We start from the raw sequence: 21,751 nt of genomic DNA on the forward strand, positions 1-21,751 counted from the left end.
TTTTCTGCAAATGCGAACTGTTATCGAATCAGAGCATCAGTACAGATTTATACATCATCAGCTTAGATTATATCTCGAATATTTTTCTATTTGGTATCAACTGCCGCATCTTTCTTTCCATCCTATAACTCCAAATGAAGTCATGACAATGATAGACGTTTAAATTTCTTAAGAAAATGATACAGCAATTTTCGCGCTATTTTGTCACCGTCGAGATCTTACCAAATTGGGTCATGTAACAGGATTACTAGCATTATATAATTCTTGAAGCCTGCAGTAACTATTCCGTGAGAATCTATAGAAGGTCTTGATGATGAATTTTATTCAATAACATGGTAACAGCTTTCAATTCTAATCCGTTCCGCCAAAGATGAACCATTTCATTTTTTTCGAGTGTAAAAAGTATCAAAATTTAAATTCGGGTAGTTGGCATCATGTGAGTATTAGAAATATTATTTTGCATGTGAAAACAATTTATTAACAGCGGTTAGAATCATATGATAGCAGGAAGAACGAAACATGTACTCGGCACTCATTAATCGTCCGGGTTTAGTGTTTTAAATACTAACCTCTTGAAAAGTTCTATTTGAAACATTAAACATAGGAAGGTTAATAAGTTTTATTTGTTACTACAGTAATAACTTTGTTTATATATATATTCAAGATTGATAGAATAAGGAAAGGCACATAAAATAATTCTTTTGCAGTTTAAATAATTTGTAAAATTTGTAATTTAAATAGCTCTTCACTTTTAACTTAAAAGTTTATTTTATACTTAATATTTACTTTATTTTCTCTCCCAAAGCCGCCTGATTATTCGCATTTAATTATAAACAATAATCTTTAGTTAATTGTTAGGCTACTAACTTATGAATACTTCAAAAACAAGATTTTGAATATACTTTCATTCAAGCATTATCATAACTGAAGAATGAAACAGCTTTTTTTCCCTCTTTCTCTTTTTTGTTTTTAGCCCAAGGGGATAATTTCCCCAGAAGGGCTATTAATTTCGTTTTGGCATTTTGCGTCGATTCACTATAAACGGCGAAACACTTTTTAAATTGTTGCCACCAAATATTAGAGCCCTGTATTATATTTAAAGAAATTAAATAATGAAGAATCTGCATAAATGTATGTATGTTTTTCGCATTGTGATAAAAATACGGTACCTAGAGCCATCAAATTTTGAATAACGTACGTCTCCACCTGCATATGGGCATCTGAAAGCCAAAATTTGGAATTGATTTTATTATCTATTTCATATTTTGTAAACATTTAACGAATTTTTGATTAACAAACTCAAGGATTTCAAAGCGATCATTGGCAACACTGTACGGGGAAGAAATATATCTCCACAGCGCGAGACTGTGTATCGGAAATTCTAAAGGTATGACCTTTTAAATATTTTGTGATATTGCTGTTGAACTGAATTTTATAGTTTTAGTACGAAGACCATGATATTTAATAAATAAAGGTAACACACAAAACGTTAAAAAAAAGCTCCCGTTTGGGCGTAATATAAAATCTGAAAACTTTCAGATTCTTGTTTATTTTATTTATTTATTATATTTTTTAATTTTTACCTATGGAAAAAAATTTTCCTTATACTTTTCAAAAGAAGAATGAAAAAAATGTTCAGTGAGTTGAAGGAATGATATACTAAATTTACTGCTTAATGAGCTGAACATAGTAATTATCACCTGACTTTCAAGATAATTTTTTTTCACTCCCAAGTAATTTCTTTGCAACATATATATTAAAAAATTCCAAACTAAATATTTCGTAATAAGTTACATAAATATATTTTATCATTTGAGTCTGTCTTTGAGTTTAAATATATTAATGAAAATTTGGTAAAATTCTCAGTAGGAAACATATTTAGCTAATGAATTTTGCTCTCAAATTACAAAACGAAGGATTTATAGGCCAAATTACTTAACACTTCTCGATATTTCTTGAAAAAAAGATTGCTGCTATTAAAAGTGCTAAAATTAATTATTTTTATCTTATTTTTCTTTCAATAGCATCATTCCAAATTATTTCAATCCTTTTATGGCTATTATTAAGCATGTTACTACTTTCATTGTGTAATATTATTTCCTCGTTACATGGAAAATATATGAATAACTTTACAAAAAGGATGAGTTTTACAATTAACACACAATTTTTGTTGTCGCAATCCCAAGCAAGAGCAACTGTTTTTAAGTGACGTCACAGAAGGTTTCTCGAACACCTGTACCCAAAAACGCCATTTTCCTTTCCACGCATTCCGCGCACGCAGTTCCTGTTTTCACGGCTTCAATACCTGTTCAGAATTCGGTTCTACGGGACAGAAACTGCACACGGTAGACAGGCACTGTTTTTTCCCCGAACTACGCTGAAAACAACAAAAAAAGGTGGCACACCTCGCATTAATGCTGGAGAATAAAGAATTTAGCTAGAACGTAAAATGGAATTACAGCGGCTCAGATGTTTTCGCTTATTACTGAGAATGCAGCTGTTGCCTTTTCACTTTTATTTTATAACAGAAACGTTTTGATGAAGAATTAAAAAATTAGATAGTTATGAAGTGGCGTGGAATAATTTCATTAGTGTTACTCTTCATAAGGTAAGTAATAATTTCTATGAAAATTTTGCGTGAATTATGCTTTATTAAATCATATTAAATGGTTTATTTTTATATTTGTTATTTTTATTTGTTTCAAGGCCATCCCGATAAGTGGAATTTTATTTATTTAATTATTTTAATTTGATGCTGTTTGTGAAAATAACGTTAAGTGATTAAAAATTATGTTTGCGCTTAAATGTTTAAAATTAAGCATTTTTCAAATGATAAATTTTCCTAAAATGTTAGATTCAACTAAACTTTCAAAGATGTTAAATTCAAAACTATAAAATACTTTCTAAGGCTATTATAGGACTTGCTTAATTCTTATTTTTGTTCTAAACCTTTTTTTAAAAATTAAGGGTAAAAATTTTAATTTTGAACAGTTAGGTTTATTGCTTGGTGCTATTATGTGCATGTTGATATTTACGTATTTTTTCTGACAGCTATATTAGTTAAGTTAGTATTTTTAAAAAGTCTTCAAAATATTTCAATAATATTTTTTAGCCTTTCTTTTATTCATTGCGTTGCTTTTCCAAAACACCGGGAGATGCTCATCCATATTGGTTTTAAAGGGGTAAATATGTTTAAATAAAATTACGTAAGTTTTCATTAATATTATTTAATTTTTTTTTGATGTATAGAATACTTATAAAAATGTTCAATTTTATCTCTTCTATATGAATATTTTGCTAAATATTAATTCCATGGCTTTTTATATTGCATTTCCTTTTTCGCTGTGCGAATCGACATTCACAAGGTCATGCAAACTTGTTGAAGACGGAAAGAGAATATCATCTAAGGTCTGTAACTATGCTAATTAAACTGATACAGTGGCTCCCAAAAGTGTTCGTACAATTATAATTTTCATTGAAATAGGGCTCTATCCATTAATTAAAAGTAAACTTTCTGCATGAGATTTTAATAATAAGATCTATAATCTATTCGTAATAAAATTACATGAAATATTTTTTAAATATAGCGAAACTTTATTTTTAAGAAATTAATAATCAAAAAATGACAAACTTTTTATCTCACAAAAGTCTTCCTACACTGAAATATTTTTAGATAAAATCAAAATTAGAATTATCGTTTGCCTCTTTTTTTAATTTTTGCATTCTGATGGCATTTAAAAAATCGTTTGCTTTAATTTTTTATTGTTTACTTCATAATATTCTATTTATTATTGAAAAATGGGTCGCAGTCGTAAAAAAATTACAAACAGCATTCGAAAATTGATAATTTTTCACCAAAGTAATGGTAAATCAATTCGAAATACCGCTAAATTACTTAATTTATTCCATTCTACAGTGCAGTATGTGATAAAACGCTTTAAAGAAGAAAATCGGATTGAAAACAAGGTAAGAAAAGGTCGACCGAGAAAGTTAACTAAACATTATGAGAGATTTATTATTAGAAAATTTGTGAAAAACACAAGTTTAAGTGCTGTAAAAGTTTCTGCAGAATTTAATACAAAGTTTTCTACTTCAATTTCACCTGAAATTGTTCGACGAGTTCCCAGAGAAGCTGGATTACATGGGCGTTCTGCCCGTAAAAAAAAATTGTTAGTGAGAAAAACAGAAAGCTTAGGCTTTCATTCGCAAAATCAATGATAAATACACCCGAAACGTAAAGGAATAATGTCCTATTTGCTGACGAAAGCAAATTCAACATTTTTGGTTCCGATGGTCGAATAACTGTATGCAGAAGGAAAAATGAGGAACTTCATTCTAAGAACTTAGTTGGAACAGTTAAGCATGGCGGTGGAGGTGTTCTTGTGTGGGGGTGCATGGCAACATCAGGACTAGGTAATTTGGCATTTATTCATGGCATTATGAATCATTCTCTTTATTTAAATATTTTAAGAGACAATTTAAAGTTATCAGCCTAAAATTTGGGTATTGGAAACAATTTTATTTTTAATCATGATAACGATCCTAAACATACGGCTCTCAACGTTCGCCTGTAGTGTCTCTATAATTGTCCACAGGGTTTTGAAAACACCACCTCAGTTGCCAGATTTAAACCCCATAAAACACATTTGGAAAGAACTGGAGGTTAGAATATAAAAACACGACACCAAAACGAAAAGTGAACTCTAAACAGTCATGGTGTAAAAATGGATGAACATTGATACAGAAATTACAAAACAATTAGTAAAATCTATTTCCAGACTTTTAAAAGCTGTCGGGGATGCTAAAGCATATCCTGCTAACTATTAATTTAACGAAAAATGAAAATATTTACCAATATGTCAAGATTTTTTTGAAGTGTACGAAGACTTTTGTGAGATAAAATGTTTGTCATTTTTTGATTATTAATTTCTTAAAAATAAAGTTTCGCTATATTTTAAAACTATTTCATGTAATTTTGTTACGAATAGATTATAGATCTTATTATTAAAATCTCATTCAGAAAGTTTACTTTTAATTAATGGATAGAGCCCTATTTCAATGAAAATCATAAGTGTAGGAACACTTTTGAGAGCCTCTGTATGTGTTGCTAGAGTTTTTGTGTCGCTAAACTTTTACAGATTGTGGTGATATCATGAAGAGCACACGCAAGTGTATTTATAATAAAATCAAATCACTCAAATCTTATCGTTAACTAGAAAATAACTGGGGTCAGTTGCTGATTCCTGTTACTCTTAGATAGAGTAAAGGCGTTTAAAATCTTTCTATTCCCAAGTCTTCTCGGATGGATATGGAATAATCCTTGAAGCATTTGTTTATGCTATTAAAATATTATATTTATCGAAACAGAGTTTTCTTTCCCTCATTCATTTTTTAAAACTCAGCAGGACAGAGCATCCTACCCATGAATTAGGATTGAGTGTTAGTTGCAGTTAAGTTGTGATACAAGCACATCATGTAAACTAGAGCAAAATGCAGAAGGGGGATGGGAAATACGGAATTGGAGTAGTGTAAATAAATTTGCAGTATTATAGTTTCGAAAGTCGAGCAGAACTTTCTTCTTCAGAATATGAAATTCATTTTTATCCAGAATTTTTACATTCGCAACTGAAGAAGACTGTTCTGCTTGATCTCCAAAACTATACTGCAACTTTCGTGTACTTACGTTAAGCTAATTATTAGTTTCTTTAGCGTCTATCTTATTTGGTGTGTCTTTTGCAACACAAAAGCAGATTATTCAGAGGTTTTCATCTACACTTCAATATTTTCCCATTTATTCGGACCAACTTTTTCCCCAAGTAATCGAAAAGATATAACTGATAATGCATGAAAAATGAATCTGATGATAGGTAATGTATTCATGATTTGATCAGATGCACCAAGCATGCGAGTGTGCTCTGCACAAAGGGATCAGGATTTCATACTGTTATTTTCAATCTACTATCACTTGATTTGTTTCATGTAATAAAAATACAAAACAATTACAGTAATGTTTGACATATTTCTTAACATTTTTCAATACACAATGTCGGAAATTTCAGGAAACATTTAAATTTACTGAATATCATTGTTTTAGATTTAAGTATACCAAGCATATGAAAGTCCTGCCAATATGCAAAGAAGATGGCGTTTTAATTTAAAAAATATAATTTTCTGGTGGAGAAGAGTATAAAAATTACATATTTATTTTTCAATATCCCTGATATAGGCAATATTTAATTTTAAAACCGCTTCCTATTCCCAGGCAAGAAAACAGAGTTGAAGAAATAAACTAGTTTAAAGAAAAAAATAATAATAAAACGAAATTTATGAGGCTGTTTTAGAAATTACAGAATATATTCATGATCTCGATCTCGTTGCAAAGGGTCTGAAGAATCTCAGGAGTGTTTCAATATTCGTGAATGTTATTACTTCTATCAAGGTAGTGACAGAGGATCTCGATATCAATCCTGTTTTTCTAAGAACTTCAAATAAAACAAAAATAAGTTTGTATGTGAAGCACTTGCTAAGTCCACAGAGAATGATTTAGAAAATTTTAAATCTTGTTACTCCTTTCCTTATTTTTGTCACAATAGTGCCATCAATTACAGTAAGAGCTGTACAGCTGAAACAGCGCTATGACGACTTATTCACGATACAAGTTAAAAGGAATGTAATGGAAATTTATTCTAACGCTGTAAAGATATGCACATAAAATTGAACGACGACATGAAAATGACGCTAATATTTTATTTCAAAAATGAGAGCCCTTAAAATTAAGTTTCATAATATATATATGTGTGTGTGTGCCTTTCACAATTCTTTAAAATATTAATATGAATATAATTTAATTGATACTTTTCAAGATGCTGTTATATTTTATCTATTTATGGAATGCTATTCGTATCCGCATCTTTGGGCATTGGAACTTTTTCAAAGCTAAAATTATTTAAAAGTTATTTTCCATCAATCGCACCTGGAAAAAGAAATGATTTATTAATGAAAAATTATTGAATGAAACTTTGGTACATCCGTATTACAGAGGAAAACACTTCTTATAAAACTACGAATTAAATTCATAACAGAAACCTAACAAGCGAAATCCTGCATTTTTGCTGAGGCCCATAAAACATTTAGGGTAAAGGTGGTTAAAACCTTCGCAGCCGGTAGGATTCGAACCTACGCGGGGAAACCCCAATGGATTTCAAGTCCATCGCCTTAACCACTCGGCCACGACTGCTCGCTAGGTTATGATATATTAGAGTATTTAATATAAATAAGATTTTTGTGTTGATTAAAATTACAAAGGTTGGTTTACTTAAGCTGGGAAATATTAAATTGGGAATATTTAAATTAGGTTATTGCAGTGGCGTAGCTAGGATTCCAGCGCCCGGGGACTACTGAAAAATTTGCGCTCCTTTCTGTGTGCCAAGAATGGAAAACATTTCATTAAAAAATTTCGTAGCGTCAATTGGGCGCCACCTGGATGCTGCGCCCGGGGACATATGTCCCCCCTTGCCCCACAATAGCTACGCCACTGGGTTATTGGTTTATTTAAATATGGAAAAGCAAAGACTACCTAGCTGAGAAGAGAAGGGCTATCGAGGATGATTTTCTGAAGGAATCTGACTCCTGTTTGCGTTATACATGGGGAAGACCAAGGAGACAGTTCTTCCGGAAAGCCAATTGTCAGGTGCCATCACTTATCAGGAGCCGGTAAAGCAGCATATACTCGCTGCACACCGACAATAAAGACACGGACTGGACTGGACTGGAGACAGTGATGCAGACGGCCCCTCGCCGAGATTTTAACTGGATCGAACTACTAAAACTCTCTTAACAAGCAGGAAGCGCTATCTGGGGCTGAATAGTTAAGACCGCTGAGTAATAGTAGTACAACTCACGTTCGAATCCAAGCAACCAGACTAACTGCATGTTGTTTTTCTTGGTTTTCCCATGTGCAATGTGAATGCGAACCAGTTCTACTTAGATAGTCCTCAGCGAAGCCCTACTCTTAGTAAGGTATCCCTTGTGTGCTTTGCAATAGTCAAATAGCTTAACTTTAACTACAAGGCCCTTGTTGAGTCTAAATATAGACTGTATTATATGTGTTATGTATGTCACTTATAACCAAAGTCCAAAATATATTATTGCATTGTGATTTACTTTGGAGTAATTTATTTTATTTCTTATTTTTCAAGGTGCTTTTTTATATATGCGTGAAATGTGTGTCTTACACTTGTACACTGAATAAACAAAATTTTGTCTACAGTAATTTTATTTTATTTTTGTAAACTGTTTTATGAGAGATGTAACTCTGTACAAAGTCGCTTCCGCTCCACTAAGCGGTGTTGAACCTCTAACATTAGTAAGTTCAGATCAAATCGATTTATTTCAATATATATCGTTCAGTAGAAAATACTGGAGTCGGCTACTGTTTAAGATTGAATGAGCAAGATCATTTATCCTCGGACTGAGTTGGATTATTTGGATTATGGCAACGTAAATGAGAGCTATCTGATTAAGTGTGATGGGGCCTTCATGGAGGATTTTCTAAGAGATATTGGTTCGTATTAACATTACATAAGGCGAAAGCAACGTAAATTCGCCTGTAACCAGCCCTTTTACAAAAATTTGAACTTGAGTTCGAACTACCAGTACTCAGCAGTCTTGCCATACCACCTGTTCTTATCCCAGAGAAAGTTCTTGGTTTTAGATCCCAGTCGTAAGCTAAGTATATGTGGTATAATGTGATTTAAAAAAAAATTAAATCATCCAAAGAGCGTTAATTAGTGCTAGCAATAAACACTATCTTGAATAAATATGTCAGTAGCAATCATTTTTGCTTTAGTGATGAAACAAGCTATTGAAAATAACAGTAAATATAAAAGATTAATGAACGGAAAGGAAAAACATAACATACAGTGAAATGTATGATTCCCAAATCCGTTCTTGCAAGGAAATTTCCTCTTCATCTCAGTAATCAATATTTTAATAAATGTTAATTTCTATCTGTGAGTTATACATTTCCAAAGAAACGTACTTTAAATTTAAAATCCTGACTATGCAATTAATTCACACAGCAAGAATGGGAAAAAAGGATAAAAGTGTGCTGAGATTTTACAGCGGGGCTTTACCTAAATCTTATTACTGACAAAACATATTTTGCCCGTTTTCCAACAATAAACAACACACTCCGCTAAAGCTTTTGAATTTATAATGCCAAACTAATATAAAGCTTAGAGGCCTTTGAATGCGATAATGGCTAGACTTCATGTTGCATTTACAAACCATTAAATAGTAAGTATTCAATCAAGTATCAAGGGGTATAAATAAAAATAAACAGAAATGTTTCTTAGAAGTTTTAATGTGGAGTAACAATCATGAAATATATGTTAATGATCTCATTAAAAATAAGGAAATGAAAAAGACACCGCATTTAAAATGATAATAAAGCTAAGATAACTATACGTTTGTTTCTTCTTAGATTGGAACAAAGTCATAAACGTATAGGCCTGAATTTTGGTAGAAATTATTCATATGATACGCCTTCTTGAAACAGTAAATGATAGACTGGATTATAATTTAGATTTTACTTAAAAATTTATAAAGTTTCAAGATGAATATTAGCTCATAAAAATAAGTAAATTATGTCGTTTTTATAAAATTTTCGAACTCAGATTGCCAGATTTATTTTTCAATAAAACAAGTTATGTCGAACTTTTATATGAATGTTTCTTCAAATACACGCTTGCAAAATGCATGTAAAAGTACACAGAATTTCAGTTATTCAAAAATATTTAGCATAGAGAGAGAAAATAAAACTTCTCTTCGCCACCCATTTAGTTCTTATAATTATTTTTGATTTAAATAGATGTTTGATCATAAATGAGAAAAGGAATCTATAATTCGAATTACTCGAGGCAGAACTTGACCTTGAAATAAAAAGCTTTTCGTGATTCTGACATCCGTCATATGTATCCTTATCCGGAATGGTTTGTATTTTACTTGTTTTATTCAGACGTTAGGAATAATAGATCAACTGATTTATTGCGTCATTTAGTTACCAGTTTAACAGCGTTTCGAAGTAGTTAATGTCTCAAAGAGCAAGAAATTAGTGACGTTCATGCGTACAAAGGTTTTAAGTTTATTACAAAACAATAACTTCTTAATATGCATCACAAAACGCCTTAATGATGCGCACCTTCTTAAAGAGGCGTTGATAAGCTATTTAACTGAAAGAAGCAAATTAACTCAAGAAATCTTCCCTTTAATATTCACGTTTGTTCAAAAGTACTTTCAGTTCCTCTATGCGTTTAAATATTTGTGAGGGGTATCAAAATAGACCTCATAAACTCTTGGTTTTATTTTCTAAGTAATTAATTACCTTGTTTTCAAAACGTAGAACTCTTCTGGGTAAATGGAAAAAGTTAAGCAATTTATATAATATATATATATATATATATATATATATACTGTTAATAATCTGCTGTATCAGTTTTCTGTCTGTTTATTGTTGTTGTTTTGTTTTGTTTATCCTGGTATAAATTTGAGTGATTAATTCTAAAGAAGTATTTAAAGGGACGAGAGATAGTGTTGAGTCCCGCCCGAAGGAATGAAGAAAAAAATTTAGATTTCCAATCAGTTTTTCTTTTAAATATTATAACGGAATAAAATTCGAAATTTATGTAAATGTTGAAGACGTTAAAGGAGCAGTTTGTAACATTACAATGCATTTTCAGAATACTATTGCAAGAATGTTGTTTTGTCAGTGAAGCTAGCTATAACGTTTTATGAAAGCAATTTCGTTTCCGAATTTATTATTCTTGAAAAGAAGATATGCCAAAAGCATTATTAATGCTAGTGTAGCTTATGAAAAGTTTCCTTTCTTGAATATTTACATTAAAAAAAAAATATTTGTTTGTTTTTCGTCCGTTTCCTGTAATTATTGCTCAAAGACATTTTTCAAGCTTAAGACAGTTAAAACTATTTTAGAGATATTCAGCATTGGTTGATCAAATGGAATCTTTTAGTATCATTCATTCATAAGAACTCCCATGTAAATGATGAAGAAATTCTTGATAAATTTCCTAGTATATCTAGGAACCTAAATTTGTTTTCCGGCAAGGATGCATAATAAATTGAACAAATAATAGAGCACTTAAATTTTTAATTAGTTTGAAAGCAATGGAAAATTAAATGTATGTAATAGAGTTTTCAACAGCCAATAGATTTAACCTTTTGAGGCGAGGGCTTTGGTAGCAGCTACCAAGGGACGGGGAATCTTGAACCGAATGCTTTCCCTTCTTTAAGAATTTTGCAACAAAGATTCTTGTATGTAGTTTAATGGATTCTCAGAGGGGTGCATCTATGTCACAAAAGGAAGATCTTTGAAAGAGATAAGTGGTGAAAACCCCAGTGACTTCAAATTTGACATTTCACCTCACTTTTCAGCCTGGAAAATGGGAGAAAAAGACATGGCCACTAAAGTGGACAACCCCGTCTTTTCAAGAAGAGGACTCTATGGCCACTATAATGGCCATCCCGTCTTCAAAAGATTAATTGCTTTACGTGTTCCACTAACTTAGCAAATTATATTACTTCCTCACTTAGGAATCAATTTAAAACGCTAAATTCAAGAATTAATTTTAATTATTTTAATCAGTTAAAGTACTCTTAATAATTCCAGCAATAAAATACATGTCACTATCTTTTTTCTTCCTGGTCATCCCCGAAGCTAACCTTTAATTCTCCGCAGTCAATTTTTCAAAAATGAGGTCTCAGAAAAGCAGACTTCAATTATATAAAGATAAAATTTTTATTAAATACAGTTCATTTAACAATAATACTATTTTTTAAATTTTTTATGCTCGTTATTAAATACTGATAAATTAAGAAAATGGTTTATATGTTAAAATATCAGTTTCTAAATTCATCATTCATTGATTTAGTCAGCATTGTACTTTATACTACGTACGAGTGGTAAAAGCTGAATGAAAGAAAAGAAGATTTTGATTTCATATTACGGGTGAAATAGAGAAATAGACTCCCCTGATGTTTATTATTGAGATTTATTTTACCGCACTGCCCTTTCTGAGTTCAAATGATTTTCTTAATATATTTCCTCTGTTCTACCACAATAAAACTACAAAAAGGAACAAACCGCAGATTCCTCCATAGGCTACAACGTAATATTTATGCAGCTTTCGTTGCACCATGGTGGAGCCATCTGCGGAATTCCCTCTTACCAGATGCTCAGAAACCAAAAGCAGCTTAGTAAACAAAATACCTATTTCAGTGACTATAATGAAACTATAATAGCTGAATTATAGTATCCTGTGTAGAATTAAAAGAATGATTCCAAAGTTTTTCAGTTCTAAAAATTTTGTTTCGTTTTAGAGTTGAACGAAGTATGCGGTTTGTCTTATTTATAAATTCCCTTGTTGTAACTTATTTTGTAATAGTTACAGCTTATTTGTAAGTTTCTAATAATGCATTTTGTAGTAATTACTGCATAGAAATGTATGATGAAGGCATGACATGAACTGTGAAAGCCATCAAAGACATGGCAATTTGTAAATTTCTAATAATGATATGTTCTTCTAAATTTCGATCAGTACGATTTAATTTTTTTTATTTTAAGTTGATGTATGTTGAACAAAACACGTATCTCTCGTTCTTCACCTCTTCATAAATTGCTTTATATTTCCTTTGCGTGAAATGATCAATTTGGCGAGCTTCCACATTTTAAAAATTTGGAAAGTCGCCAAATAACGCTGCATTGTCAATTTTTATTATGTTTTTACAATACTGTTAAGTTCTACGGGTTCGTGGATTTGGAGTGATTGATGTCAACACTTGATGAAGAATCAAAACACAGTTTATACGTCAGTACACAGGAGAGTTCCAAAGGCACGTTTACAGCCGTCGAAAAACTACGATAAACACACTGAAACAATCAACAACATAGCATTCAGGCTGTCGGGCTATAACGGGGAAGACAGCTTCACGGCAAAGCACTAAGGTACAGGTCTCAACTCAGTTGATCACTCTCGGAAAACTATTACTGAACTCAACGTACTCCTATACTCCCTACCACAGACTCTCGATACACTGCTACTCCGCGTACAAGCAGGATTTATATAGCTTTTGACCTGCCTTCGAGAACATTCTGGGGTAAACCGATAAGAATTCGTTCTAGAATGTTCGTTCTCCGTCTATGGCATATCGCCAATATCAACGGGCGATTTCGCGCCAAATCTGGCAAACCTGCCTGCGGGAAAGCTATCTTACCGCAGCTGGGCTTTTCGTAACAATATTTTAACTGTCTATTTATAGAATATTAACAACTAAATTGTTCATTACTATGCATTTCTAAATAAGCAGATTTATATACAATCATTTCTTAATTTTTTGGTGGCACTGAACCTGGTGTTGCTGTCAGATTTAACTCTGGAGTAGTTTCTTTGTTACAGATGCATGGCCTTTCACTCTCATATCAGTGGTCAGTCTTTCCAATTAACTTATTTCGATATCATTTATTGCGAATTGGCAAACCTAACTGTTTGTTGTTAGAATTCAATTCTATTTAATTTACTTCCATTTCACAGAGGTTGGTAAATTCGTTTCTGATTAATTCACGTCCATGAGCTTTACATAGGATGACGCTACTTAATCTTGTAATTTAAATAGTGCGTAACATTTTTAATGTAATATCTTTTATACAGTTTCTAGCATTAAATAAGATTTACAGAAATTATTGGATTATATTTTTTAAATAATATCTGGAAAATGGCTGTCATTGTTAACTTCGTTTGGGCAAGCTCTCTTTAGGAAATTCTCCTGCTGGAAATTTGGATCACAACTCTTAAACTGTTCCTCTAATATTGCTTTTAAGCTGTTGTATGGTTTTTGGCTTATTAACATGCACTTTTCTTAACAGTAGCTCTACAGGAAAAAAAAAAAAAAATCTTCGGCCGTTAAATCTGGCGATCGCGATAGGCAGTAAATTTCGAAAATCGGAAGTTTGTTCGGTATCGGAACATTTTCTCAAAAAAGCTGAAAGTTATAAAATAGTCGGTAAATTAAACTGAAAGAGAAACCTCAAATCGCATTTTAAACAGATTTAAAATTAGGTAAAAAACAATTAAGTAAACAATTTAAAATTAATAATTATTTATTATAATTAATAAATTAGTATTAAAATATGATAATTATAATTAATATTAAATATGATAATTCATTAATAATATTGATTAAATATAATAATTAATATTAAATATGATAATTCATTAATAATATTGATTAAATATAATAATTAATATTAAAATTAATAATTTATTGAATAAAATCCCTCTTTACCCTTTCCATAAACCTTTTTTATTTGTTTGTTTGTTTATTGTTTGCCATGCTAGATCATTTTAATCTGCTAAGGAAAAAGAAATGGCTTCTTTTTACTCTTATATATATCGTCCGTTTCTTAGGTTCAAAGTTCCGCTAGTGTAAATGGGTCTTAAAGATCGACTTTAATTCATATTGAATTTATAGTATATCTTGTCAGTATTATTTGAGATTTGCCAAACTATAAGAGCGTTAAAATTCCGCTTCAAAAAACACGCATTTTATGTCCGAAAAGGAGAAATAAGCAAATCTTCGATTCCTAATAATAGTTGGAAAGATAACCACAGTTATGAGTTTGATTAAGCGAAAATTATCCATGAAGCTTCTTCTGATCATGAAATGGCTTTCCTTGAAGCTTTTCTCATTCAGAAAAATTTATTTTGTTTAATTTAAGACATAAATTCTAACCCAATCTTTCGTAATACTCTAAGAATTTTAATATCTTAGTTCTTCCCGTTTCATTACTATTTTTCTCCACAGATGGCGCTACGTTTAGGTTCACTTTCCTCCGCTTATTGCTTTCGAAATAAATAGGTCGTTGCTCCTCCCATTTTTTTTTTTTTTTTTTTTCCCTGCCTTCTTCACTTTCAGAAGAAGAGGAACCTGTATCTGATCACCCTCGAAATTACAAAGTTTTTGTCAAAATATATATCAAGCTAAATTTGTTGTTTTGCCGAGTCAGCAAACTGTTGAAGAACTAGGCACGTTCAGAACATTAAAGAATTTGCGCTATGCTTATCACATCAAGATAAAAGCGAGTTGATTTTCAAATATAACTTGATTCAATTAACAAATTTCTTCCTTTACTTGGTGATAAAATTTTCTATCATAAAATTTTATAGTATTGATTGATTATACAGTCCTATAATAAAAAAGAAAAAATTGGCAAATTCAAGTAAATGTTATTCATTATCTAAATCAGGGTTTCTTAAACTTTCTCAGTCGCGACCCCCTTTTATCACGGAGATTTTTTCGCGACCCCCAGGATCCCATAACATTTACAAAAATTTTGTCCGACCGCATAAGTATTGCGCAAATCCGACACACGCGTGAGTGAAACTGTCAATTTTTTTCGCTTGTACTGTAATATACTATTGCAGTTTTAGGTCATTAACTTTAATTTCTAATTTTAAGACATATAACAATGTGAAAATTTTAAATAAGTAACAGACGAAATGACAGCGTCACGTGCAAAGCAAGGAAAATGAACGTTTATATTATAAAAAGAATGCTTCGAAACGCTTTCGTTTTTTTCTTTGTCTGCATTGTCTTATCTTTATCTATTTTCAGATACATCGTGTAAAAATAATTGGTAATTGTAAAATTATTATAATAAGTTAAAAAATATCAAAACTGCTAAAATTTTCGGAGACCCCTGCTGCAGGTTCCCTTGGGAGTCGCGACCCACAGTTTGAGAAACCCTAATCTAAATCACAGCTCGAATTATGCGCAATCCTACAGTTATATTGTAGCTGAAATGTATAATGTTTTATTTAAAGTCAGTTGCGTGATTTTATAATTTTATTCAAATTCACGTTATGGCACAACTCAAGACTAACAGCCTAAATTACCACCAAAAGCAGTTAGGTGGACACCCTTTTTGCATATGAATATACTGTGATTCGCCCACTTCCTTAGATTTCAAAGAGTAGTTATTAATTAAAGTGGCGAAAACTTAAATTTAAATTGGCATTAAGTTAGAGAAATATTCTGTGAATTTTGAGAGATTATGCTACAGGCCTCTTTTCTCCATGGACATATTCCGTCAAAATCAGTATCTGATCAGTATATGTTTTTGCTTGAAAAAGAATTTATCAGATTCTATAGGAAAGCCTAGAATATTTGTTTAACATTAAACGTGAGTTCGAGGCGGTTTTTATCCAATTTTAAAACTGCTGCACTTCCTATTACACTTGATATACATTTTCCCTGCCTTCTCCGTGGTTTCAGTTTATATGCCGATGATCGATGACGATGTTTATATCTTATATATCGATGACCACGTGAGAAAAATATGAATACTTCCGCTAATCTAACCATTCATGAACTCGCAGCGTTTATTCAACGTACAAGTTATTTCTTTTCTGGGAAAGGAAGTCAGTAAAAGCTCGGACTCTGGTCTTTGCGAATCTTTATCAGATTAAGGCTTGGGTGTCTGCGCAACTATGGACAGAAACAAGATCTTCCAGTTAAATGGCGGGCCAGTACGTTGTCCGCGACAGGTCGAAGAAAGTATGTTGGGAAATATTCGGACTGGTATGCTTCGTGTTCACCTTTATCACATTCCAAATCATTCAGAATGTCCCGGAATCGTAAGTCACTTGATCCCTTTCTTATTTGTTAAAACTTGTAGAATATATCTTAAAGCTTCGTTAAGTTTTTCTGGTGTTTATTTTATTAATCTTATCTTATTTAGAAATCAGTTTGCTATCTTATTAGCACTCGATTTGAGCACTTTATTAGTTCTTTGGTAAATAATGGGAAAAGGGAACAAAAATTTGAAATCTGAAAATTCCAAATTCATTAAGTAGTAGTAGTTTGCAATTTGAAATGTGTGTCCATCAAAAAATTCTAGATCTAATTATCTTCTTCTAATGAGAAATATTTATTCATTCATATATGTATGATATGTATATTAAACCGGAACTATAAAGATACTAAATTCTAAGAATCAAATTTTACTAAAACGGAATTTAGTTAGGAAAAAAGTTGCAAGTTGAAAACTTAACTACAGTCTGCTACCTAGAAAATTATACCTTTAAAATTTCAAAAATAATAAAATATCTTAAAAAGTTGTCATAAAATTGAAAAGAAATTTCTGTCTGATTTTCGTATACATATTTTAGTTTAAAATCTGAAACGGTTTTGAACTGAGCAAATATGACGAGTTTGCTAGTTAAAGAATTAGGCGTCCAAATGTTAAAGGCATGAAACAATTGCATTTAAAAGCAGTTTTTCAAAACAGCAAAAAGAAAGAAAATGAAATTTTCTATGTAACTGCATTGTAAATCATCGCCACATTGCATTTATTTAATAAAGAAAAGAATCATTCAAGGTGTAGCCATACATTTATTTCACCGGATCGCTTATGGATGAGATTTGCGACAAATAGTTCCTTCAGGTGGCAGTATTATCTGTTTTGCTAGGATGCGAAATTCATGGATTGAAAATGCTAAACAAAAACTATATTTTTAACTCTATAAATGTATATATATTTGTATTCAACTATATAAATCTAACGCTTTGCTTTTCCTTCAAAAATAATATTTAATATTGTGATCTAATTCAATCAAGTTTTCACTATTCAATTAAAATTTTAGAACGAGATGAACTGATGGCTGCACTTTATGCACAGTATGCTTTATGAATGCTAACAAAATTTTAATATTACTATTAGGTTTTCTGTAATTTTATTTACAATAAAAATATTTACTTATTTTTTATGCTGGCAATAGTATATAGATAGAGGAAATAAAATTTGTTGCTGAAGCTAAGATCGCTTCAGCTTCAGGCTCAGCACATGTATAATTTCCTTCATTAAAAGAATGGAAAAACTATACATATATAATAACTATATACAACTATGTGATACAACAATCTTATTCGGATTTAATTATGCAGAATTTATTAAAATTCATTCGTACTTATCAAAAAAATTAATAACCTTAGTTATACGAATTTTTGTACTAAGAATAATCTTTTTGTTTGAGAATAAATACAATTATATGTGAACAGCTTTTTTTCAGAGCTTATAAATTAATAACAAAAAAGATAACCATTGAGCATCTACAGTCCATGATAAAGATAATGTTTAATAATTTCTCTCTAAGGCTACAAATTGCATCACGATTTAAAAGCCATCAAGTGTCAAGCTACAGCAAGAAATAAAAAAGTTTACAATTATTCACACACAAACATATGTTATTTTTATTTATGTATCAAAGAAAAATTTATAGATAAGAAAAAAAAAAGACTGGGTTATTATTATTTGTTCTCAGACTTTGTCCCACTTGGTAAAATTTCTCTGAAAACCTAGAAAGTTTTCATAATTTGTTTATTTTCAGTTTAAATTAAAGCAAGTTATTTAATGTTGGTTAATGTTGGCATTAATTAAATAAACATTATTTAAAAGAAATTTGTGTCTAAGTATTTAATATTTAGTCGTCAATATATTTGAACTACTAACCAAGAACTATGTCTTACAGAAACCAAATTTTAGACTTCAGATAGAAATAAACATAAATTTGCATTTTTTCTTTTGCGATATTATTATTGTTTATGCATGTTTTGATAAATACTTAATAAGCAAAATTAAAATTTATTAGTATAAAGGGGTAATTTGCCCGCCAAATATTATCGATCTGTATTATATTTAAAGAAATTAAATATTGAAGAAGCTGCATAAATGTATGTATGTGTCTCGCATTGTGATAAAATGACGGTACCTAGAACCATCCAATTTTGAATAACGTAATCCTCCTGGGAATATGGGCATCTGGAAGCCCAAATTTGAAATTTGGAATTTGCATTATTATCGATTTCATATTTTGTAAAACTTTAACGAATTTTTTATTAACAAACTCAAGGATTTCAAAGCGAGCAATGACAACGTTGTACAGAAAGGAAAAAAAAAAAAAAAAAAAAAAAAACATTTTTTATCTCCAGCGCGCGAGATTGTGTATACGAAATTCTAAAGATATGCTCATTTCAAAATTATTTTGCGATATTGCTGTTGAACTGTATTTTATGGTTTAAGTGCGTAGAACATGATATTTAATAAATAAAGGCAACACACAAAATGTTAAAATAACGCCCCTTTGGACGTAATTTTAAATCTGAAACCTTTCAGAATTTTTGTTTTTTTAAAAATATCTTTAGTTTTGTAAATAAAATTTTTCATTTAAAAAAAAAGAAATTTGACCGTCAGCTGTTTTTAGACCATGCATTCGGCCAATATGCAATTCGAATTTGATATAATTGTTTATCGTTATATTTCATTGTATAATGGATTGATATCTTAAATTTTTTTTAAACCAAATGAGGACCACATCAGACATTTAGATTTCATTGGACCAAACATATCAACCAGTATAATAATTATAATTTTATTAAATTAAAAAAAAGCTGGCAGTTCTCAAAATAGTTTGCGCTTCGGTAATGGACACATATAAGTGCTTTGCGGAGTTTTACTTGATCTGAAACTCGTACTTAATCTATTACCTTGACAGATGTGAAGCAAATTATCGCTGTGTCTGAAGTAACTATATGTCGTGTGAAGGTTTTAAATAACCTTTTTATTAAATCAAAATTAACATAAACGAACTTTCTTATGCTAGCAATATCAGCCACATCTCGTAGTGATGCAACTGAACAGAACTATCAAATTTAAGTACAGTAACAGTAGTCAAAGAATACTCAAAACCGGTTGAATAATCCTATCGAAGCCTCAAAATCAAATTTTCGGCAGCGATATAACACAAAATTGAATAATTACAATTATCAGAGCTTGCAGGAGCTAAACGTAGTGTGCTCGCGCAACCAGAAACGCGCTCTGTCTTAAAAATCCCAAAAATCTCAGTTCAAGTATTAGCTATCTCACTTGCATTATGGTGAGGAAATGGAAAAATGAAGTTAAAGTAAAGTCTGAAATTATAAATAATTAATTTAAATAATAACCTTATAGCCTAAGTAACAATAAATTTTACAAAATATAAGCCCGTTAAGTCACGGTTTCAGGATTACTGCTTTATGTTAAGATAACCTATGTAACAGTTCATCTGTTGCATCACGTCTGTTCCACACAGGTTCAGAACGGGCGCATTGAACTGGATTACATGGATTATTCCCAACCACATGGAGAGCTATCTGCCTAAGAGGAGGGATGCCTGCTTATAATACCTTTTAAGGGAAACTAGCTTGCATATACGTTACACATGGAAAAAAACTCTATGAAGTTAGCGTGTTCACCGGGATTTGGGCTTGGTCAAACTAACACTTTTCAGCTATTTTACCACTTAGCCGTTGCTGAGATAGCGCAAACCGGGTGGAAACCATCCATGATGATTTATTGTCTATGTCAACGGCAAGAGTAGATACGAATGCAATTAAGTATAAAAGCGTAATGCGTAAGAAATATTTTACATGTCCTGCTCAAATCGAGTACACAATTTCTTCGCAGCAGGTTATTACGCAATATTTTCTCTATCATGAAATACAGGCGATTAAATGAGGCACTTACGTATTAACGTAACTACCTTGGCGTTATTCGGCAATTTCTTATAGATGAAAAAAAAATTATGGCATAAGTCATCATTTAATTTAATTGCGAGGTATAAGAGTTTGAAACATCCTGAAAATTTGGTGACTTCTGCTAAGGAGATTGCGCTAATACGTAAGTACCTAAAAATACCTGAAGGAAAATAATTTATTGCTGAAAATATCTGGAAAGTATTTGCATGAAACACGACTTAATTTCGGGTATATTTAAATACATATATTCTTATAACAGAAGTGTGTGTTACTGCCATCTCAGTAAGTTTCATGAAGCATACAAAGTGTTTCAAAATAACTGAATGGCTGAATGTGTCTCATATGGTTGGGCTTAAATCTGTATTATCATTTTAAGAAATGAGAATCAAAAACGTAAGCCAATCAAGACAATTTTGATCATGCTGTAAGGATGATTAAGTGTTTCGAAGCAAGAAACATAAAAAGTCAACAGTACCCTCTTTATAGGATACGAACTATGCACCTTTCGTTTGTTAACTAGATAGATTAAATGTTAACTAGATAACGTTTGTTAACTAGATAGATTTACTTCCCAAAATAATGCACGTGGAAAGGCTAATATTCTTCTACTTGCCAGATGTGTACGTTAACCACTGACATCACGACAGCACGTGTAGGGAAATGTGATACTTACTTATAGTGTAACACATTTATTAATGTAAGAAATTAAAGTTTTTGTGTACGATTTGTAGGAAGAAAATATCAGATATCTGTGATATGGTTCCACCTCAACAACAGGAGCGATTTTATTACTGTTGAAGTATCTATGTACAAGAAACTCAAACTTAGGAAAGTTGAGACACAATTATTAAAGTTCTTGGTAAACGTACTTACTAAAGATGAGTTCTCCCCCCTAAAACATACAATAGAAATATTTATCTGAATACTTGTCCTTCTCTTTACTTATCGCATGTGCTTGACCTATATCTGCACTTGATCTGCTATTCTTCGTATTCCGTTGTTTACTTCTTGTTGGATGATTTTTTTACGGATATTTTTTTAAATCTATTTAATCGTTTTTCGTACTTAATTTCTTACTATAAGAATTCAAACCATATGAACTTTT

The 21,751-nt window shown here is 31.1% G+C and overlaps 1 protein-coding gene and 1 non-coding gene across 3 annotated transcripts in view; one reads left to right on the top strand and one right to left on the bottom strand.

Moving 5' to 3' along the window:
- Positions 1 to 2,273: 2,273 nt before the first annotated feature.
- LOC118193394 (mannan-binding lectin serine protease 1-like) overlaps positions 2,274 to 21,751 on the top strand; it is a 60,000-nt gene continuing 40,522 nt past the window's right edge. The window contains exon 1 of one of the 2 annotated variants that reach the window (XM_035364475.2): positions 2,274 to 2,608. In XM_035364475.2, the coding sequence (XP_035220366.1) occupies positions 2,565 to 2,608 (44 nt within the window). In that variant the 5' untranslated portion in view covers positions 2,274 to 2,564. Of the gene's footprint in view, positions 2,609 to 16,556; positions 16,710 to 21,751 lie in introns of those variants that run through there. The other variant, XM_035364474.2, reaches the window with a different exon arrangement.
- Positions 7,156 to 7,237, bottom strand: TRNAS-UGA (transfer RNA serine (anticodon UGA)). The gene has a single exon. It is a non-coding gene; the product is annotated as a tRNA-Ser (tRNA).

Source organism: Stegodyphus dumicola, chromosome 8 (genome assembly GCF_044657685.1).
Source record: "Stegodyphus dumicola isolate Sdum_Otavi_A_Nest chromosome 8, ASM4465768v1".
NCBI classification, from domain to species: domain Eukaryota; kingdom Metazoa; phylum Arthropoda; class Arachnida; order Araneae; family Eresidae; genus Stegodyphus; species Stegodyphus dumicola.